A 20,185-nucleotide genomic window follows, 5' to 3' on the forward strand; every position below is an offset into this window, starting at 1 on the left:
CAGGTTATTATTTATGTCCTAAATTTCTATTTTTGCATCATAAACATGTAATGAATTTTCCATTAAAATTTCGAGATCCAGAAAACAGCACTGCTCACAGGTCCCTTCTCTACTGATTCTGTCATTGACGTATAAATTGACATTTTTTGTACTGATTGAACTGATTGCAACAATACTTAGTTTCCTGAACTCCAATTTAACACTTAATTGAGCTCTTCAATTTAACAAGCTTTGATCCCAAATCATCTGCAGCATTCACAAATAAAGAAAGTTGATTTATTTCTCTTACTGGAATTGAATAGTTTGACTAATTATAAGCAACAACCCAATTCAAATGCAAACCAAAAAACAGGGCCACACCATGTCTTTCAAAGTATCATATGTAGATTTTCTTACATTTGTTTTCTAATCATCCAAATAAAGCTAAAAATATAATTAATAACGTCCAAAAAGCAATATATTTTTAAAAGCTTAGATTCTTGTTAAGATCTGCAGTATTAAAATGCTTCTCTACTTTTTTAGGCAACAGTGTAACCAAGAAGCTACATTTATGTGTATTTGTTTTAAAGGAAGTAAATGTCATCTGTGTTTGGCATATTTTGTTTTAAAGCTATTGCCGATTTTAGATGAAGCATACTATTGGTTGCAAGTATACATTCAAACATATTATTAATTATACTAATACCTTTTACAATGTTTGCTATGAGCAAAATAAATATATATTTTTTTTAAAGTCAAGAAAATGTTGGCCTAATTGGGATCAATGTTGACTCATTAAATCCTACTACAATAAAATTCTAAATTAAAATAAACTTAATTTCTAACAGTTTATAAACATTGCAAGGATTATCAAACCTCATGGCAGATTTTTAATATCACACTTTTCAGATTTTAGAGTAAAAGATTTTTTTTCTTCCAAAGTTTTATCAACATTTCTTGAGTATCAAAAATAGAAAACTTCTAGAAATAAAGAAACCCATTGCATGAGCAAGAAGAGACATATGGATGCCAGTGTCCTGTGCATAGATATTGTATAAAGTGCCCCTAGTGTAATAATAATAATACATAATTATGAATTATAATACAACTTGAAATGAAAGTAAATTTAATTTTCAATTCAAAGTTGAAATTTTCTGTTAAGCAACTAATAAAATATTTATAGACTACAATTTACCAATCCCTGCTATTTTCTTTTACCTAAATGGTTAAAGGTCAAGATTTACTAACATTTACTGATCTTCAATATTCAATGGTCCAAATTCATACTGTTTGGAGGGTTTCCGATATACCTATTATACCTATTATGTGCTATTATTGTTCTGTATCCTTTTTCCTCTTTATAATTATTATGAAATGGTCAGTAAGTATACTTTTACATTTGTACAAATAATAATAATAATAATAAATAATATTTTTGAAAAGTATTTAAATGAAAAAAGTGGAGTTATGACAAAGTTAGGCCCGATAAATATTCATATGACAGAAAAAAAATTAAATTACCAAAAAAGTCACTTATTTATAATTCCAAAAAAAAAATAGACAATATCTGATTATACGGTGCCAGATGTGCCTTTAGCACATCATAAAAAGCATTATTGTCTCTAGCAAGTCCATACGCATAAACACAGCCTAAGTTGTATGGGTGGTCACTTATATCAACAAATGCTTACTTCACAAATCCATTTCTAAAAAATGTAAACCATCCAGCGTACAAAAAAACCATAGTGTCCTTATTACAAAATATCTACAACACATCAAATTCACTGTGAGATAAATACACAATACATAAAACATGTTTCCATAAAACTAATACCAGCATTAAGAATAACAAATATAACAAATAATATAACATAGTATTTCTTAGAAAAATAGATAATATTCTATAAAGGGTTCAAAACTAGTGACTACAAATATATGTCCCATAAATACCCATAAACAAAACTAAAATAATAATACCACCAGTATATAACCAATACTCAAAAATTTGTTTTATTAGTCAGCAGATTACATCTAATTATATATCTAAACCTTTCAAAATGCCGCAGTCAATATAAAAAAATGTTCTCGTATCTCTTAGTTTCCTGACTAGATTAGAAGATTCCAAGATGAAAACAATACTCTACTTTTAAAAATGAGAGTTAAAAGTAGTAATAAAAGTTGTGTCCACTACTTCATTATTGTCCTTTACATCCTCCTACTATTTGTAATCCTATTAAACTTGTGTCCTTTTGGGAATTTGTTCCTTTTTTTTTACCTTCTCATTCCATTATCGATAACATATTTTTAAATCTATTTTGTAAAAAGTTATTGTCCTTCATAAATTGACCCTTTGGAGTATTCTTTAGCCATATTCTTTATGGTGGCAACTCCTTAATTAAAAATTTCTCTCCGTAATGTTAAAATAAACCACTGTTCTTTTTCTTTACCTTACTTCATGAAAAATATTACCATCCAATGAAATGAAATAATTATTTATTGCACTTATAGGAAAATCTAATGTTTTTATCATTCTTATTCAAATCCCCTAAAAATATATGATAATTCATTTTCTTCAGATCCTTTTCATATCTAAAATACCTATTTTTTTAAATGCCCGTATAGGGCATCACCATATTTAATATAAGTATCTAACAAGTAATACACATTACTGTGTGTTATCCTTTAAAAATGCTTTTGCTCCCACCACAATAGGCCGGAAATACAAATCTTTTAATTCCCTAGTCTTGAAGTTCTCCCTGAAGGAAGGAAGTCCTTTGTATTTGCTCCTATAGATTAGTACCATTACTACTACTGAGGGACTGAAATATCTAGCTTCTTTTTTCAAAAACAGATTTATCTTATAGATTTATCTAATAGATGTTATTCATTCTTTATTAAATAGTGCAGAATTCTTCTATAATTTGGTATGTTAGGAGATCAAATAAAAATCTTTTCTTTTCTATTTGATACTCAGTTTAATCAAATACAATAAGTCTTCCTACCTTGTCTGTTGGTCCTTCTACAATATCTTTGTTTTTTAAATATATAATGGATTGTTATCCATTGTTTTATCCTCATTTAATTTAAAACCATTAAAAATATATATATATTATTTTTTCCCATTTTGTGGGTTAAAGACAGATAAATTAGTAAGACCACTTGGGATACTTTTATTATGAGCTTGAAATACTTTCTCATATTGAGTTACTGGTGCATATCCATATAAGCCTCAAATTTGTTAATTCTGATTTTTGGATAATAGTTAAGTTATAACCCTAATGCTAGTTTCCTCTTTATTTAGGTTAAATACTTATAAACCTTTATTTCACCTCCCATTTTCATTTTCAAATCGTGAGATTTTGGCACTTGGCAACCAATAGCTTATACATTATTGGTTGTTTCAACCATAGCTGTCAAAGATAAAAATATATGATTTTCTATGGGCATATATAACAAAAGGAAAACATTAATTAAAAACAATTGCACTCTATTTCACAACAGACTGAGAAGTAGATCTCAATCTACATGGAATTCAGTGTGTGCAGTTCGTTGCATTTTGTTGATTATTCAATTGCCATCTACTAAAACGGGGTGTCTTTACAAATTGATATTAAACAGAAAAAAGTTTATCTTGGCAGCATTGCAAGCACGCTAAAACAGGAAACTGAGAATCTAGTAAAGTGATCAACTTTAAAGCAAGTTACAAAAATAGAAAGTATATATTCTGTCTGTTTTACTGCACATTACTATTATTATGTTAATTTAGCCGTTCTTACCAATGTTGATATTTTCATAACCAAGTTATCTTTATTGGATGTCCGGTTTACAGCTGCATCTTCTGTGTCAATGAGATTGTCTGTGGGGACATTCTGGACTGGCTTCAGATAAGCAATTTCATTCTGCTTTGAGTCAAGAGTCACACACACATCGTATGAGAATGGAAAGGGTAAACTTGTATCACTAATTTCAGACGGACATCCCAAGGTGAACTGAGGATATACATTCCTATTAAATGTTCCAAAGGAAGGTGGAATATGGGGTTTCTTGCATTTGTAGGCTATTGCAATCATCAATGTTACAATAAATAACAGTGAAATTAAAGTTATAGCAATTAAAATATAAAATGTAGAATTGGTTGTGGTATCAGAATTATTAGACTGACGTCTTATTTCTGGAACAGCTTGCTGAAAATTGTCAGCCACAACTACATTCAAAGTGACTGTAGATGATAGGGATGGGATTCCATTATCTTTCACCAGCACCACAATTTTTTGCCTTAAAGAGTCTAAGTCCTGGAGGTCTCTTGTGATCTTGATTTCACCTGTCTGTTGGCTAATAGTAAATAAGGATGGATCAGGAGCTTGTAGAAAGTGGTAAGAGAGCCAAGCATTGTGTCCAGAGTCAGAATCCACAGCAATCACCTTGGTCACTAAGTAACCTTTCTCAGCAGATTGTGGAATAAATTCAAATAATGCTGATTCACCAGGTTCTTGAGATGGGTAGAGAATCTTGGGAGCATTATCATTTTTATCTATAATAAATATTCTCACGGTGACATTACTGCTCAGAGGAGGAGATCCACTGTCTTTAGCCATAACCTGGAACTGAAATTCACGTATCTGTTCATAATCAAATGATCTCTGAGCATAAAGAACCCCAGTCATTGAATTTATAGAAACATATGAAGAAACTGGGATGTTATCAATATCTGTATTGATTATAGAGTATATGAGACGAGCATTTTCATTATCATCTGGATCTGATGCATGAACACTAACAACTGAAGTTCCGGGTGGGTTATGCTCTGGAATGTAGCAAATAAAATTTGGTTTGTCAAAAACAGGTGGATTATCATTCACATCAGAAATTGTTAAATAAATATCTTTCTTAGCAGACAGTTGTGGAACACCTTGATCTTCAGCTATAATGGTAATATTATAAAAAGAGGATTTTTCTCTGTCCAGGGGCTGTGCAGTTACAAGCTTGAAGTAATTATTAGTTGAAGGTTCTAACTTAAAAATATGTGTCTCAGATAAAAGGCACATTATATCACCATTTATTCCAGAATCCAAGTCTTTGACATTAATTAATGCTACAAGTGTCCCAGGGGGGGCATCCTCAGGTACTGGTGAACAAAGAGATGCTACTGTTATCTCTGGAATATTGTCATTTACATCAATTATCTCTATTAATATGGTGCATTTAGCTACTAAGCCACCCCCATCTACAGCTTCCACTGCCATCTCATAGGATTTTGTTGCATCATAATCTAGTTCTCCAATAGTTTTGATGACTCCAGTGTGAGAATCCACGTTAAAAGTATGGCGTGCTTTTTCAGGAATGTGACTAAATGAATATGTGATTTCTGCATTGGTCCCTTCATCTTTGTCAGTGGCATTCAGTTGAAGTACCAGAGATCCACTTCTGAAATTTTCCCTTAAAGTTATTCTGTATATATCTTGGTTAAACACAGGAAAATTATCATTAAAATCTTGAACCATAATCTTGATTACAGCGGTTCCAGTTTTCATTGGTTGACCCCCATCAAAGGCACTTAGAATTAGCGTATAGCTCTGCTGTTTTTCACGATCCAAGGGCTCTTCCAGAACCAGCTCTGGATGTTTTGTTCCTTTGCTATCAGTTTTCTCACCCAAACTGAAATGCAGATTGGGACTAAGATTATAATCCTTCAAAGAATTAGCTCCCAAATCTGGATCCCGTGCATTTCCCAGCACAAATCGTGATCCCGGGGGTGCAGATTCACTTATTCCTATCTCAAATGTATCCTTAGAAAATCTTGGTGGATTGTCATTTATATCCTGGATTTCAATTTTAACAGAATAAACATTAACAGGATTTTCAGCCAAAACCTCAAGATATAGAAAACAGCTTTGCTCCAATGCACACAATTCTTCCCTGTCTATTCGGTCAGTGATATAAAGATTGCCACTTTCTGAGCTGACATTGAAATAATTCCTGTTACTTTGAGAAACAATCCTTAGTTTTCTTATTCCCAATTCATTACTGTTTAACCCCAAATCCTTTCCAATATTTCCCACAATGGAATTTGTCCTCATCTCTTCTAAAATTGTATAGTGAATCAAATTAGATGCAACCATAGAATAATAAGTTAAAGAGAGACATATTACTTGCCATGCCATTGTCCTATGCACAGTGCTGAAGTCTCAAACAAAAGTGGAATCTGATGTTTTAAATCCTTCAGAATTGTAATTCTCCAGATACAAAAATATGAAAATATGTCTTTCTTCTGTTAAGATTTGCAGTGTATTTAATGTCATTGTATCCGAACACTAACATTACAAAATCAGTTCTGCACCACGTTAGGCAAGAGTGACACCATGAGGCTTTATTGGGGAAATGCAGGGAAACTTAGACTTGTATGTACAAAGAAGTATTAAAAACAAATCAATTTTGCTTTGAAAACTTGACTATTTAAAAAAAAAAACATAAAATATAGACAATGAGATGCACTTGTTTAGATTATAAATGTAATATTAAAATTATTAATATATTGTGTGGGACAGCAAATTATAGAAAAAAATGTAATTTCCAAGCATGCATAGTTTTGATACTTTGGGCTGGACATTATATAAATATGGAGATTAGTATATAATGTTCTGTTTATAAGACTACATATTATCTGTTTTCTAGCATACTGTTACAATCAATGCTACATACGACATAATAAGTTATTGGTTAATATCTAGGTATAACATCTTAGGTAAAGCAACAAAATTAAATATAGCATATAAAGTATATTAAATCCAAATGCCATCCTTGTGAATGCATTAAACATGCACACATATGCTGTGTACTACAGCATTCTAGTTTTAAATATGTTTCATTCTGCTTTAAATATCTGATCAAATGAGCAAATAAATTTTAAGAAAATAGGAATTGTACAAAACTAGATGAGTTAATCAAATACAGCTTTGTTACTCCAAGTTAAAAATTGTACTTTAGTAAATCAATAAACAACATATGTCCCTTCACAATGCAGTAGCAAAAAATCAAATTTATCAAAACCTTGTATAACTATCAAATATATTTTCAAGAAGAAAGATGTTATATCAGAAGTAGTGCATTGCAACCCTAATTAATGTACAGTGCTGAGTAATATGTTGGCGCTATATAAATACTTGCATTGTAAAGGCTTTATCTTAATAGCATAATACCGGTACCTTGACCATAAGCAATGTTAACCCCTGGCCACTTTCTTCAAGCTCTAAAAATGCATACAGATATGCTAAGCAATATTGAAAGAACTGTTTTTCCTGTAAAAAAAAACAGATGTGCAAGAGACAGGACAAACAGGTGGCCTTTAGGTCATTTACCAATTGCTCTCTATTATGTCAAACAAATTACATTTTAGACCAGTCTGGGAAGTATATCTGAAATAAAATATAGATGAGAAGGGCTAGAATCTATGGACAGCTACAATTTTTCATGTGACCCTAACACAGGCCATTTTAGTGATTTTCTCACTCACCCATATTAGTTCTTGAGCAATTTTTCACTCCCATTGTGGCACTCTTTCTTCTATTTAAATCAACAGCAGCCAGAGTCCGTAAAATATATAGACTTTTTTATTAATTATTTTAGTGATTTTTTCAGAATTTTATTAGCCAAAGCCAAAAATGTTGTACAAAAATGCAGTGTAATGCAACAATACAAAATATGAGAAAATCTAAGACCAGCATTGCATATATACTTAGTAGCACCCTATGAATAAAACGCTTGCAGTCTTTTGGCCACTATAATACTATTACATATAGAGGATTGACTATTTTAGATTTTAGGTGTTTAGATTTTTGTTTTAAATTAATATCTGGGCCATCTGACCCATCAGTGGTAAAGATTGTAAAACTCTACGTGCAATATAAGCCACTTGACATTGAACAGGGCTCTAAAGAAGATTTTCTATGGAACCTCTAATTTGGAGTTGTCATTGTCTGCACAGCTGGCTATACCAGATTAAAGCCTGTCACCAAATTGTTTTAAATGATAAACAATATATATTTAAATATTATCCTTTTTAGAAAATATACCATAAATTTTATATAAAATGCGATGCTTAACATGAACACAAAACATTACATTTTTGTAAAAAAAAACCTAATGATCTACATATTTGTCAAAAAACTAGTACATGCAGACTGAATTTAGCACAATGTATTTGTCTAATGACAAATGTAGAAATTCATCCTACCTGTGTAGTTTTCTCAGATGGTGCATCAGCAGTGTCAATGAGATTATCTGTAGGAACATTCTGAACTGGTTTCAGATAAGCAATTTCATTCTGCTTTGAGTCAAGAGTCACACACACGTCATATGAGAATGGGAAAGGTAAACTTGTATCACTGATATCGGAAGGACATCCCAGAGTGAACTGAGGATACACATTTCTACTATAAGTTCCAAGAGCTGTTGGAGTGTTAGATTTTTTGCACTTGACAATAGCTATAATCATTACTGATACCACAAATAATACAGAAATAAGAACTATTGCTATTATTAGAAAGAAGGTAGCATTTGATGAAACATCTGTATTACTGGATTTATGTTTTATTTCTGGTACAACTTCCTGTATGTTTTCAGCCACAACCAAGCTCAAAGTGACTGTAGAAGACAAAGAGGGTTGCCCATTGTCTTTGACAAGAACCACAATCTTTTGCCTTAATGAATCTGTATTCTGAAGGTCTCGTGCTATCTTGATTTCACCATTGTGTGGGCCAATGCTGAATAAGGTTGTATCAGGAACTTGTATTAAGTGGTAAGAAAGCCATGCATTATGTCCAGAGTCAGCATCCACTGCAATCACTTTGGTCACTAGATAACCCTTTTCAGCAGAGTGAGGGATAAACTCAAATATTGTGGAATCCTCATAATCTGGTGATGGGTAGAGAATCTTTGGAGCATTATCATTTTTATCTATAATACATATTCTCACTGTGACATTACTGCTTAGAGGAGGAGATCCACTATCTTTAGCTATTAGCTGGAACTGAAATTCACGTAACTGTTCATAATCAAATGATCTCTGAGCATAAATGACCCCAGTCACTGAATTAATGGAAACATATGAAGATACTGGAATGTTTTCAAAATTTATGTTACTGATTGAATATGTGATACGAGCATTTTCATTGTCATCCAAATCTGATGCATTAACATTAATTATTGAGGTTCCAGCCGATGTGTGTTCTGGAACATATGATATGTATAATGGTTTACTAAATATAGGTGGGTTGTCATTCACATCCAAAACTGTTACATACAATGTTTTCATAGACACCATCGGAGGTGTTCCTTCATCTTTAGCTATGACAGTAATGTTGTAGGATGGATTTTCCTCTCTATCCAGTGGAAGTGTAGTTATAAGTTTGTAATAATTATTAGATGATGGTGTCAGTTTGAATGTTGAAGTTTCTAATATTTGGCAAATCACCTCCCCATTTTTTCCAGAATCTAAGTCCTTGACATTAATTAATGCCACAAGTGTCCCAGGTGGAAAATCCTCTGGAACTGGTGTATATAGGGATGCAAGAGTTATTTCTGGTGCATTGTCATTAATGTCCTCAATCTCTATAAATACAGTGCATTGTGCAGCTAATCCTCCACCATCTTTAGCTTCAACTGTGGCCTGGTAACTTCTTGCTGACTCATAATCCAATTCCTGATTAGTTTTAATAACTCCAGTTTGTGAATCTAAAGTGAACAGCTTACGTGCATTTTCACGAATGTGACTAAATGAGTATGTTATATCCGCATTGGAACCTTCGTCTTCATCCGTGGCATTTAGCTGAATAACTAGGGAGCCAGCTGGAGAATTTTCATTTAAGTTGACTCGATATATTTTTTGTCCAAAAACAGGATAGTTATCATTCACATCTTGCACCTCAATTTGGATAATAGTAGTTCCAGTTTTTACAGGCTTTCCTCCATCAGAAGCTGTTAATATTAATTTATACCTCTGTTGTTTTTCACGATCTAGCTGCTGCTTTAAAATAAGTTCAATGTATTTATTTTCTTCACTTTGTGGTTTTTGAACTAATTCAAAATGTGCATTTGGACTAAGTTCATAGCTTTGCAAAGAATTAGTGCCTGAGTCCTGGTCAAGAGCATTTCCTAGGACAAAACGGGCTCCTGGGGAAGCAGACTCACTTATTCCAATATCAAAAATGTCCTTTGTGAATCTTGGGGGATTGTCATTTACATCTTGAATGTCAATCCTAACAGGATAAACATTTACTGGATTTTCAGCCAGAATTTCAAGATCTACAAAGCAATTTATCTCTGATCCACATATTTCCTCCCTGTCTATTCTGCTAATGACATATAGGTTACCATTTTCTGAACTTATATTAAAATAATTCAAATTTTTTTGTGAAACAATCCTTAATTTTCTCATTTCTAGTTCATTGCTAGTTAATCTCAAATCTTTTGCAACATTTCCCACAACATAATTTTGCTTTGTCTCTTCTAGAACCGAATAATGAAGCAAATCAGAAGTAGCCACAAAACAAAAAGAAAAATATAAAAATATTACTTGCCGTGCCATGTCCTCTGTACCTCTATAACTTCAAGCCTTGTAATTTGCTTTCTAATAGGAGCCAGGAAAATCTAGTATTTTATCAACATTGTAAGCATTAAAATGATCCAGTTAGAAGAGTAGTAAATATGTATCTCCTCTGTAGAGGTCTGCAGTGTCTTTATAGCAAAAGCAAGGAAAACTCATTCAAAGTATTCTACATGCCTGCCTTGTGAGGCAACAGTGACACCATGAGGCGAAATTAAAGAAATGCAAGGATACTGAGAACACAGTAAAATAAAAAAGGTAATGTTCTAAATGGTAAACTACAAATTAAATATAATATAATAAGAAATATCAATTCTTGAAATTATAAAGAAAGTTATATTTATATATATATATATATATATATATATATATATATATACATTTTATGAATAACATTTCCTTTTTCAAAAAAATCCAATTTAATGATCTCAGTTAAAAAAATATGCAATATTGCATACCCCACATGCCCATAATAATAGCACAAAAGTTATTGTATGATATGAAAAATGGATAGCAGCCAGTTGAACAATACTTACCTGTTTTCACTTTAGATTTTAGTTTTTGTTTATACATGGGATACCAGATAAAAGGAATCATGTTATAAGATGTGTAATTGTGTAATTTTTAATTTTTAGAAAACATTAGTAGTGCCAAACTGTATTTTATTTAAAACATAAAGATATATTTTACATTGCACTTCTACATACTGTTAAAATGTACATTTTGCTAAGTCGTAGAAAGCCTTCAGGGAAAGTTTAAACACATGAATTCCAACGTCTATTTAGCTACTATGGTCCAAGAAAAGTAAATTATGGTTTCTCACAGCCCAAATAGAATTTTCATAGCAAGGCATAAACAATTTAAATTTCCACATATGAATACACATTCATATTGACATGAAACGATATAAATGCACAAACGACAGCAAGCAAATAAGTAGGTGAGTGAGTAGCTGTATACTGTAGTGACTCTAAATTTTAAACAACCAGACATCTGTCTTCTCAGCAATGAGAAATATGTCCCAATATATTTTTTTTCCAAAAGAGAAAGAGGTCCATCAAAACAGAAAACTTAAATACATTAAACGCCCCCTTAATTCAAAAACTATAAAATAGTTTTAAACATGTAATAAACCTTTATTTTTATGATTATATCCAAAAGCTAAAATTCCAATTTCATTGAACTAGTTTCAAAACTAAAAATGTGTTCCTAATTTTTAAGACAAAACCAGAGTTTTTTAATTTGATGCACAGAATATTTTGATAAGCCTTTTGCAGCTGGTTCTCTTCTCTAATCATTATATTATGAAATGTTTTTGGAAGATAAGTAAGATGAGATAAGTTGAGAGCCAGAAAACAACAAATTTCAGACATAACCCAAATATTAAAGAAATTGTATACAAAGACTCTACAAAAAAAGTACTTCTTAAAAAGCAGTAAAATAAAAAGTTTTTTAGCATATATACCCGATAAATACAATAGTAAAATTGCATTTTTGTGGATTCTTTACCTTCAAATTACAAAAAAAATGTAATTATCATTTAAATATTTAGCCTAATCATCTATATAGAATAAACAGAATTTGACATAATAAAGTAATTTCCAAATGTGTAATACCGTAAATGTTCAATTCTAGCAGTTTAGATAACAATAAGCTGCTATTTCATTATATGACACCCCAAGCAAAAGTATGTAAATATTCAGATTGTAAATTTTAGCTTACCTGTGCAACATTCTCAGAATGTGAATCATCAGTGTCAATGAGGTTGTCAGTAGGGACATTCTGGACTGGCTTCAGATAAGCAATTTCATTCTGCTTCGAATCAAGAGTCACACACACGTCATATGAGAATGGAAAAGGTAAACTTGTATCGCTGATCTCAGAGGGACATCCCAGGGTAAACTGAGGGTACACATTTCTTCTAAGAGTTCCAAGGGAAGTAGGGGAGCTGCTTTTTCTACATTTGTAAACTACTACAATCAATACTATTACGATGAATAACATTGATATAAAAGCTATCGAGATTACTAGGTAGAATGTTACATTTGATGAAGAGTCTGAATTAGCTGGTTGTCGTCTTACCTCTGGTACAACTTGTTGAAAGTTTTTGGCCACAAGTAAATTTAAAGTGGCAGTAGCTGATAGGGATGGGACTCCATTATCCTTCACCAAAACCACAATCTTTTGTCTTAAGGAGTCCGTATCTTGAAGGTCCTTCCCTATCCTAATTTCTCCAGTATGAAGACCTATGGTGACTAATGCTGGTTCAGGAACTTGCAGCAAATGGTAAGAGAGCCAACCATTGTGTCCAGAGTCAGCATCCATTGCAATCACTTTGGTCACTAAATAACCTTTCCCAGCAGTGTGAGGAATAAACTCAAATAATGCCGATTCTTCTGTATCTGGTGACGGGTAGAGAATTTTAGGAATATTATCATTCTTATCTATAATACAAATTTTTACAGTGACATTACTGCTTAGAGGAGGAGATCCATTGTCTTTAGCCATCACTTGGAATTGAAATTCTCGTAACTGTTCATAGTCATACGATCTCTGGGCATAAATAACTCCAGTTATTGAGTTTATGGAAACATATGATGATACAGGGATGTTATCAATATTTGTGCTAATGATAGAATAAACAACTCGAGCATTCTCATTATTATCTAGATCTGAAGCATGTATGTTAAGAACTGAAGTTCCAGCAGAGGTATGTTCCGGAATGTAGGAAATATACACTGCTTTATCAAAGACCGGCATATTATCATTCACATCTAAAACTTGTAAGTAAATAGTTGATGTGGTTATCATTGGAGGAGAACCTGTATCTTCAGCTACAAGTGTTATATTGTAAGTTGAATTTTTCTCTCTGTCCAAGTAACCTGTAGTGACAAGTCTGTAATAATTATTGGATGATTGTAATAATTGTAGAGGAAATATTTCTGTCACGTGGCAACTGACTTCACCGTTTTTTCCTGCGTCCAAATCCTTAACGTTAATTAAAGCCACCAGTGTCCCAGGTAAAGAATCTTCTGGAATTGGTGTAGATAGTGATGCTATCATGATTTCCGGAGCATTGTCATTGACATCCACAATCTGGATAACTATGCTACATTTTGCAACTAAACCACCACCGTCCTTGGCTTCCACACTCATTTTATAACTTGGTGTGCTTTCATAATCTAACTCTGATTTTGTCCTTATGATTCCAGTTTCGGAATCCATAGTAAAGGTCTGGCGGGCATTTTCTGGAATGTGACTGAAGGAGTAAGTGATATCTGCATTGGAACCATCATCTTTATCACTAGCATTTAGATGAAGAACTTCAGAACCAATTGCTATGTCTTCTTTTAAGCTGATTCTGTAGGTGTCTTGGCTGAATATTGGGTAATTATCATTTACATCCTGCACCTCAATTTTAATAACAGCAGTTCCAGTTTTGATAGGTTTGCCCCCATCAGATGCTGTTAATATCAGAGTATACTCATCATCTTTTTCACGATCTAAGGGTTGTTCCAGAATGAGTTCCGGATGTTTTGAACCTTCACTATCAATTTTTTCACCCAGTGTAAAGTGTGGATTCGGGTTAAGAGTATAACTTTGTAGAGAATTAACACCTATATCTGGATCAATCGCATTTCCCAAAACATAACGTGATCCTGCAGAAGCTGATTCACTTATTCCTATCTCATAAATATCTTTAGAAAATGTTGGTGCATTATCATTTATATCTAGAACTTCCACAGTAACTGGAAATATATTCACCGGATTCTCTATAATAATCTCAAAATCAAGTAAACAGACTTGTTCAGATCCACAAATTTCTTCCCTATCTATTCTACCAATAACATACATATTACCGTCCACACTTGCATTGAAAAAGTTGTGTTTTTTATTATGAGAAACAATCCTTAATTTTCTCAGTTCAAGATCTTGAGATCCCAGGCCCAAATCTTTTCCAATGTTGCCTAATACAGAGTTGTGTCTCATTTCTTCAAACACAGAATAGTGCAACTGACTAGTAAAACCCACCGAACAAAAAGCAAACAAGAGAAATATTACTTGCCCTGCCATGGTGGCAATGTTTTGCTGAGAACCTTCTTTCCTCTTGCATCCACAGTAAAACAGTCTGTAATTTTAGCAAGTAGGCAATTGGTCTTAAAATAATCCAGACATCAGGAAGATTTTCATACTTCCTTATTGTAGAAGAACTGCAGTGATTATTCTAAGCACTTCTGATTTTTTTCTCCTGTAAAATTTAATTCTCTATTGTAGTGCAACAATGACACCTTGAGGCCGATATTGTGAACTGCAGCAAAAGTATTCAATAACAGGCAATCAAGTTTTTGTCTTAATAATAAAACAGCAATAAGCAGCCCTATTAAATTATCAAAACAACATTGTAAATTTGGGTTGGGTTTAATACAAGGCATTTAAACATTTAACAATTTTACTATTACTAAGGGTATTGCATAGCCTTTTCTACTTTCTAATACCTTTATTTTACTGTACAATTATACATTTACCTATTGTTATAAATATGTAACTAGTTAAACAGGTACAGAAATCTATATAATTGTAGGAATGTGTCTTTCAAAAAATTGTCAAACATTTACAGTTATGGGATAATTTGTCTAGTTACTCATCTGATAACTAAAATATAAATAAACCTCAGAGGTTTATAAAAATATGAGAGGTGGTCATCAGACTTTTTTTTAACTAGGATTATGTAGAACAATACTTTATCAATCTAAATTTGTTTAGAGATCCAAATGATAGAAACATGGAAATCACTTTTAGTTTGGAATAGGAAAATCAAGGCCTTGGGCATTTTGGACATTTCCCTGTAACTTTACTACTATTTACTACTACTTTGGAATTCACTACTACTTGAAGAATGTACTATATGAAACTAAAATTTGAAAATAAATTTGCCAGAAGATAGAGTCTCTTAGTTAAACAACATAAAACATAGATTTTTTTTAATGTGTACACTGCCTGTATCACATGGGCAGTATGATGTACAGTCGTGGGTTTTTTCCTGCAACTTACACATGACCAAGAATGAAGCTGCGTGCTAGGGTGCATGGGTGGGCAGGATTTACAATATCAGTGCCTGCCCAATGGTCAAAGCAAGAAGACACCAGACTTGCAGCAGTGGGGACAGGGAAGATCTAAGGAGTTAGAAATCTGACAACGCTGAAGGAGAGGACGCAGGGGTAAGTGATATAATGTGCCATCATACCAATCATAAAGTTGCATTATGGCAAATGCTAGCCTCCCCCAACAGTGGTTTAATTCCACTTTACCTGTTTCATGAAAAAATTTTAGGTGACCTTTCCTATTGATAACAAAGCGATTAAGCAAAATGTTGTGCTTACCTATGGGATTTACAGCCTCCTATTTATTAGTCATAACTACACTGTTGAAATGTGTACCATTAGTATTTATGAGTTTGCAATTGTAAAATGATTTACCTAAATTACTGTAATTTAGGTAAATCATTTTTACCTAAATTAAAGTAAAACTTTGAAAAACCTTATCATGAAACATAATTCCAGATGAAACAGATGTGCAGATATAGAAAATTGATATATCATTTTATATTAAACTGAATAAAAACTAATAAAAAAATTATTTTTATTTCCCTAATATCAGTGTTTCTTTTTAGGAACGTAATTTCAAAGGGAAAATGTTACGCATGGTTTGAAATTTTAAACATATTAAAGTATATATCTGCACTGATCTAGACACTTTTACACTTGAGTGATTATTAAAATGTTTTTGTTTAAACATGGCAGTGGAAATAAAATCTAATATATAATTACAAAGTCATGTAAACTGTTGCAAATCTTAAATGATATTCATCACCACTTTTCGAAATATTTGAATATGTGCAGTTATAATAGTTCCATCTATGTTATCTCTTTGAAATATTTAAAATTATATAATGGTATGGTGGTATACATAAAGATACATAAAACAATATTGGGTGGTGAACAAAAAAAAGAAAATCTGAAAATGATATGTACATCTGTAGTAGTAGTACTGACATCCTCAGTCATAACAAGCTGAATCTGATAAATAGAAAGAAGTAAATATTTCCTTTACCTCTAATCAAATAGATTGGCAATTGACTGTGTACTCAAGAACAAATATTAAAACAATTATAAGCAATTACATTAAAATGATACTCCGGAATTTATACTTTCATTTTAATTATTATTTTATTAACAATGGGCCTGGATTTATTAAAGCTCTCCAAGGCTGGAGAGAATACACTTTCATCAGTGAAGCTGGGTGACCCAGCAAACCTGGAATGGATCTGGCCCAGATTCAAATTCAAATGATTGAAAACATTTGCAAAAAATAGCAAATGACTTTTAGGAAACCCATTCCATATTTTCTTGATCACCCAGCATTACTGATTAAAGTGGATTCTCTACAGCCTTAGAAAGCTTTATTAAATCAGGATAAATATGTAGGCTTTTCATTTTGTGCTTTACAAAAGATAACATTAAGAACTATACTTGAATGGAATCAAACTTGTAACTTGTTTTTTTTATTATTCAGCCATTTTTTGTGGACATTTTAGTAAGAATTGTTTTTTGGGCCCTTGTAAAAATAAATAAAACTCTTATTTTGAGTCCTTGGATTAAAAAAGGAAAGAAAGTATTCTCAGTATAAATATAATAATTGATACAAATATTTAATGAATGCATCCAAAACAAAGGGGTTGATTTACTAAAGGAGTGTAAGCTGCAATCAAACTGTCCCTAACATGAATGAGGAGAAAAGTCAATTTGTATAGAATACCCAATCATGTGTAAAGTAATATAAAATATTTTCATGTCCACATGTTGGATGTTGAAGTCAGCATAACTTTATCTTTAGTGATAATACTGTTATCATCTGATAAATCATCCTTTATATATATTTTTATATATATATATATATACATAAAATTATCTTTTAACTTGGCCAGGCCGGCCATATATTGACCATAAATATTAATCAGAGACATATTTATTATATGGATTTTATTCATATGCATATATGCTTCATTTCAAAGAGCCAAAGGCAAATTTAAATAGGTCAGGCCCACAGTGTCAAGTGAGTACAAAAGGGGTAATTTTGGCCCCATTTTGAATAAATTTAGAAATCACTAAAGTAGGCCTTGCATTCTCTACAATGTCTGCCTATTTAGTAAAACTACCTCCTCACACTGTAAAACTGCTGCATTGCCTTCAAAAAACAGAAATTAGAAAAAAGAAACAGAAATTAAAAAAACAAAAAAAAAACACCCACTATATTTTATATGTGTGCAACCAATTTCTCCAATGTCTTTCAGCATAGATTCATCCAAACACAATAAATTATTACTAAACAGGATTTATATAGTGCCAACATATTACGCAGCGCTGTACATTAAATAGGGGTTGTAAATGACAGACCAATACAGACAGTGACACAGGAGGAGAGAGGGGAAGCCCCGAAGAGCTTACAATCTAGTAGGGGGGGGAATTAACACACAATGCTTTAAAAGCTCCAAACAAAAGGAAACTGATGTTAAGACTTTATTAAGACTAGATTTTATTGCCATAAAAAAGGTCCATTCACTTTTGTTGAAACTGAAAACTGTTCTTGTCTACCACACTTTATACTCTGCAGAACTGTACCTTATTTCCCATATCTAATAAAGTAGTTAAAATGTTACTGTATCTGACGCTGGATACATTTTGCCATACTAGATTTCAAGGAAAGTTCCATAATTATTATATGCTAAAATCTGTTAAACCTTTGCAAATGAATTGCTGTCCCTAAAGGTTTATACTATCACATCTAATGTAACAAGAGATAATCTGTTAAATATAATAAATATAATAAATTTTTTTTTTAGAAAACTATAATATAAAATAAACATTTAAAAAAAAATGAATACAATATGTTTTTTCTTAGGGCCTAAATATTGGTAAATATGATTTGATATATATATATATATATATATATATATATATATATATATATATATATGATATATATATATATACACACACCTATATTTCACGTCTGGTGTAACAAGACAATCTGGTAAAAAAAATAATTTCTTTGTAATACTCAGGACACATCCTCAACATTATTACAATATAACCTAATATAAAAAGGTGCATTTTTCATTTTAATTAAGCGGCTAGTTTCTTTCTCTATGCAGGTGCCTTCTTATATTAAATATTTGGTTTACTTGGAAGTGCAGGACCCAAAACCCAAATTAAAGCTAAAATTTCACCATATTGTTATTCTTATTATTTCTGAAATTTCTATATTTCCAAATATATTTTCCAAATTTATTTTATTATGTTTCTTATTCTTCAATATTTTTTTATGAGTTTCATTTTTAATCATTTGCTTTAGCAAATTAGTTTATTGCAATCTTTGTGTGATTCAAAATTCCATCCTGGGAATATTTGTTTATGAAGTTTTATCACTTAAGGTGGTGACAGTTAAACACTGGAATATCAATTCATGTCCATATTTTCAAAATGGGTTTTGGTATAGATTTTATATTAATGAACAAATACATTAAGATCCAAAAATAGTAAAACAGTATACAGCAACAGTATGCATACCTTACTCATTTTATTTGCTTCTAAAGATAATAGACCTGATTTATTAAGGCTTTTCAGGACTGTTTGTTCCAGCAAACCTGGATTTCTTAAAATCATTTGCTATTATTACCAAATGTTTTTATTCTTAGACCAGATCCGTTACAGGTTTGTTGCATCACCCAGATTCACTCATGATAGTCTGGAACACATTTCTAAAAAATCATTACAATTAGTTTGCAATTATTTACAATGCTAGACTGGATCCTCTATCTTCTCCAGCCTTGGAGAGCTTTGATAAATCATGCCAAATATGTGAAAACTTACTTCTTCCCACTAAATTTTGTAAACACCATCTATATTTTTAATACATTGATTGCATGTCACCTACTCATATTACTTTTATATTATTGGGTAATATTATGAACATATTTTTTAGGTTTTTTTGTAGTGCTGCACTATAATATTAATTTTTGGTGCATCATTTATATACAATTTTAAGATAAACTAACTCATCAACAAGATTTATTATGTTTATGCACATTAAATCATGAAGTATTTTATTATTTTAGCTAAAGTTTTTTTGGTAAACACATTTTTAAGCTAAGCTAAGATAAGCTGTTACTGTAATGTTAAAGTGGAAGTAAACTAAAAACCAAAAAAATTACACTTACCTTTTTTCCCGCATCCCTCAAAGGTGCTGGTCTTTCCAACAATCCGGTCCCGCGTTATCCTGGGATTCCTCTTAATCCCAGCACAGAGGAAGCGATTGGTATTGCCATCTTCAGTCTTCTCTTCTAGTCTTCTTTCTTCCTCATCCAATCTCACACTGCACAGGTGCGAGATCGGGTAACACTATGAAGGGGAAAAAAAAGAGAGCTGATCTCACTGCGCATGCTTGAGATCGGCATCTCTTTCCCCTAGGAGGAAAAATGCCCCTTTTGCACATGACTGTGATTAGAACATGTGTAGAACATGTGTAGAAGGAGCAGCCAGAGATGTG

General features: G+C 31.9%; 2 protein-coding genes across 4 annotated transcripts in view; both read right to left on the reverse strand.

The window, feature by feature from the left end:
* Window positions 1-20,185, reverse strand: part of LOC140323507 (protocadherin gamma-A4-like) — a 301,537-nt gene that overhangs the window by 272,475 nt on the left and 8,877 nt on the right. The window contains exon 1 of one of the 3 annotated variants that reach the window (XM_072400644.1): window positions 12,302-14,700. The exons of 1 other annotated variant lie outside the window; for it this stretch is intronic. In XM_072400644.1, coding sequence (XP_072256745.1) covers window positions 12,302-14,653 — 2,352 coding nt within the window. In that variant the 5' untranslated portion in view covers window positions 14,654-14,700. Of the gene's footprint in view, window positions 1-8,209; window positions 10,427-12,301; window positions 14,701-20,185 lie in introns of those variants that run through there. One more of the 3 variants, XM_072400647.1, reaches the window with a different exon arrangement.
* On the reverse strand, window positions 3,732-6,089 carry LOC140324852 (protocadherin gamma-B4-like). The gene has a single exon (XM_072402980.1). It carries the CDS (start codon window positions 6,054-6,056, stop codon window positions 3,732-3,734), a length of 2,325 nt encoding a protein of 774 aa, XP_072259081.1. The 5' UTR covers window positions 6,057-6,089.

This window comes from Pyxicephalus adspersus, chromosome 2, assembly GCF_032062135.1.
Source record: "Pyxicephalus adspersus chromosome 2, UCB_Pads_2.0, whole genome shotgun sequence".
Classification (NCBI taxonomy): domain Eukaryota; kingdom Metazoa; phylum Chordata; class Amphibia; order Anura; family Pyxicephalidae; genus Pyxicephalus; species Pyxicephalus adspersus.

Bases quoted from the DNA above. Each gene is read 5' to 3' on its own strand.
- LOC140324852 (XM_072402980.1), bottom strand. From the start codon at position 6,056: ATGAGGACAAATTCCATTGTGGGAAATATTGGAAAGGATTTGGGGTTA.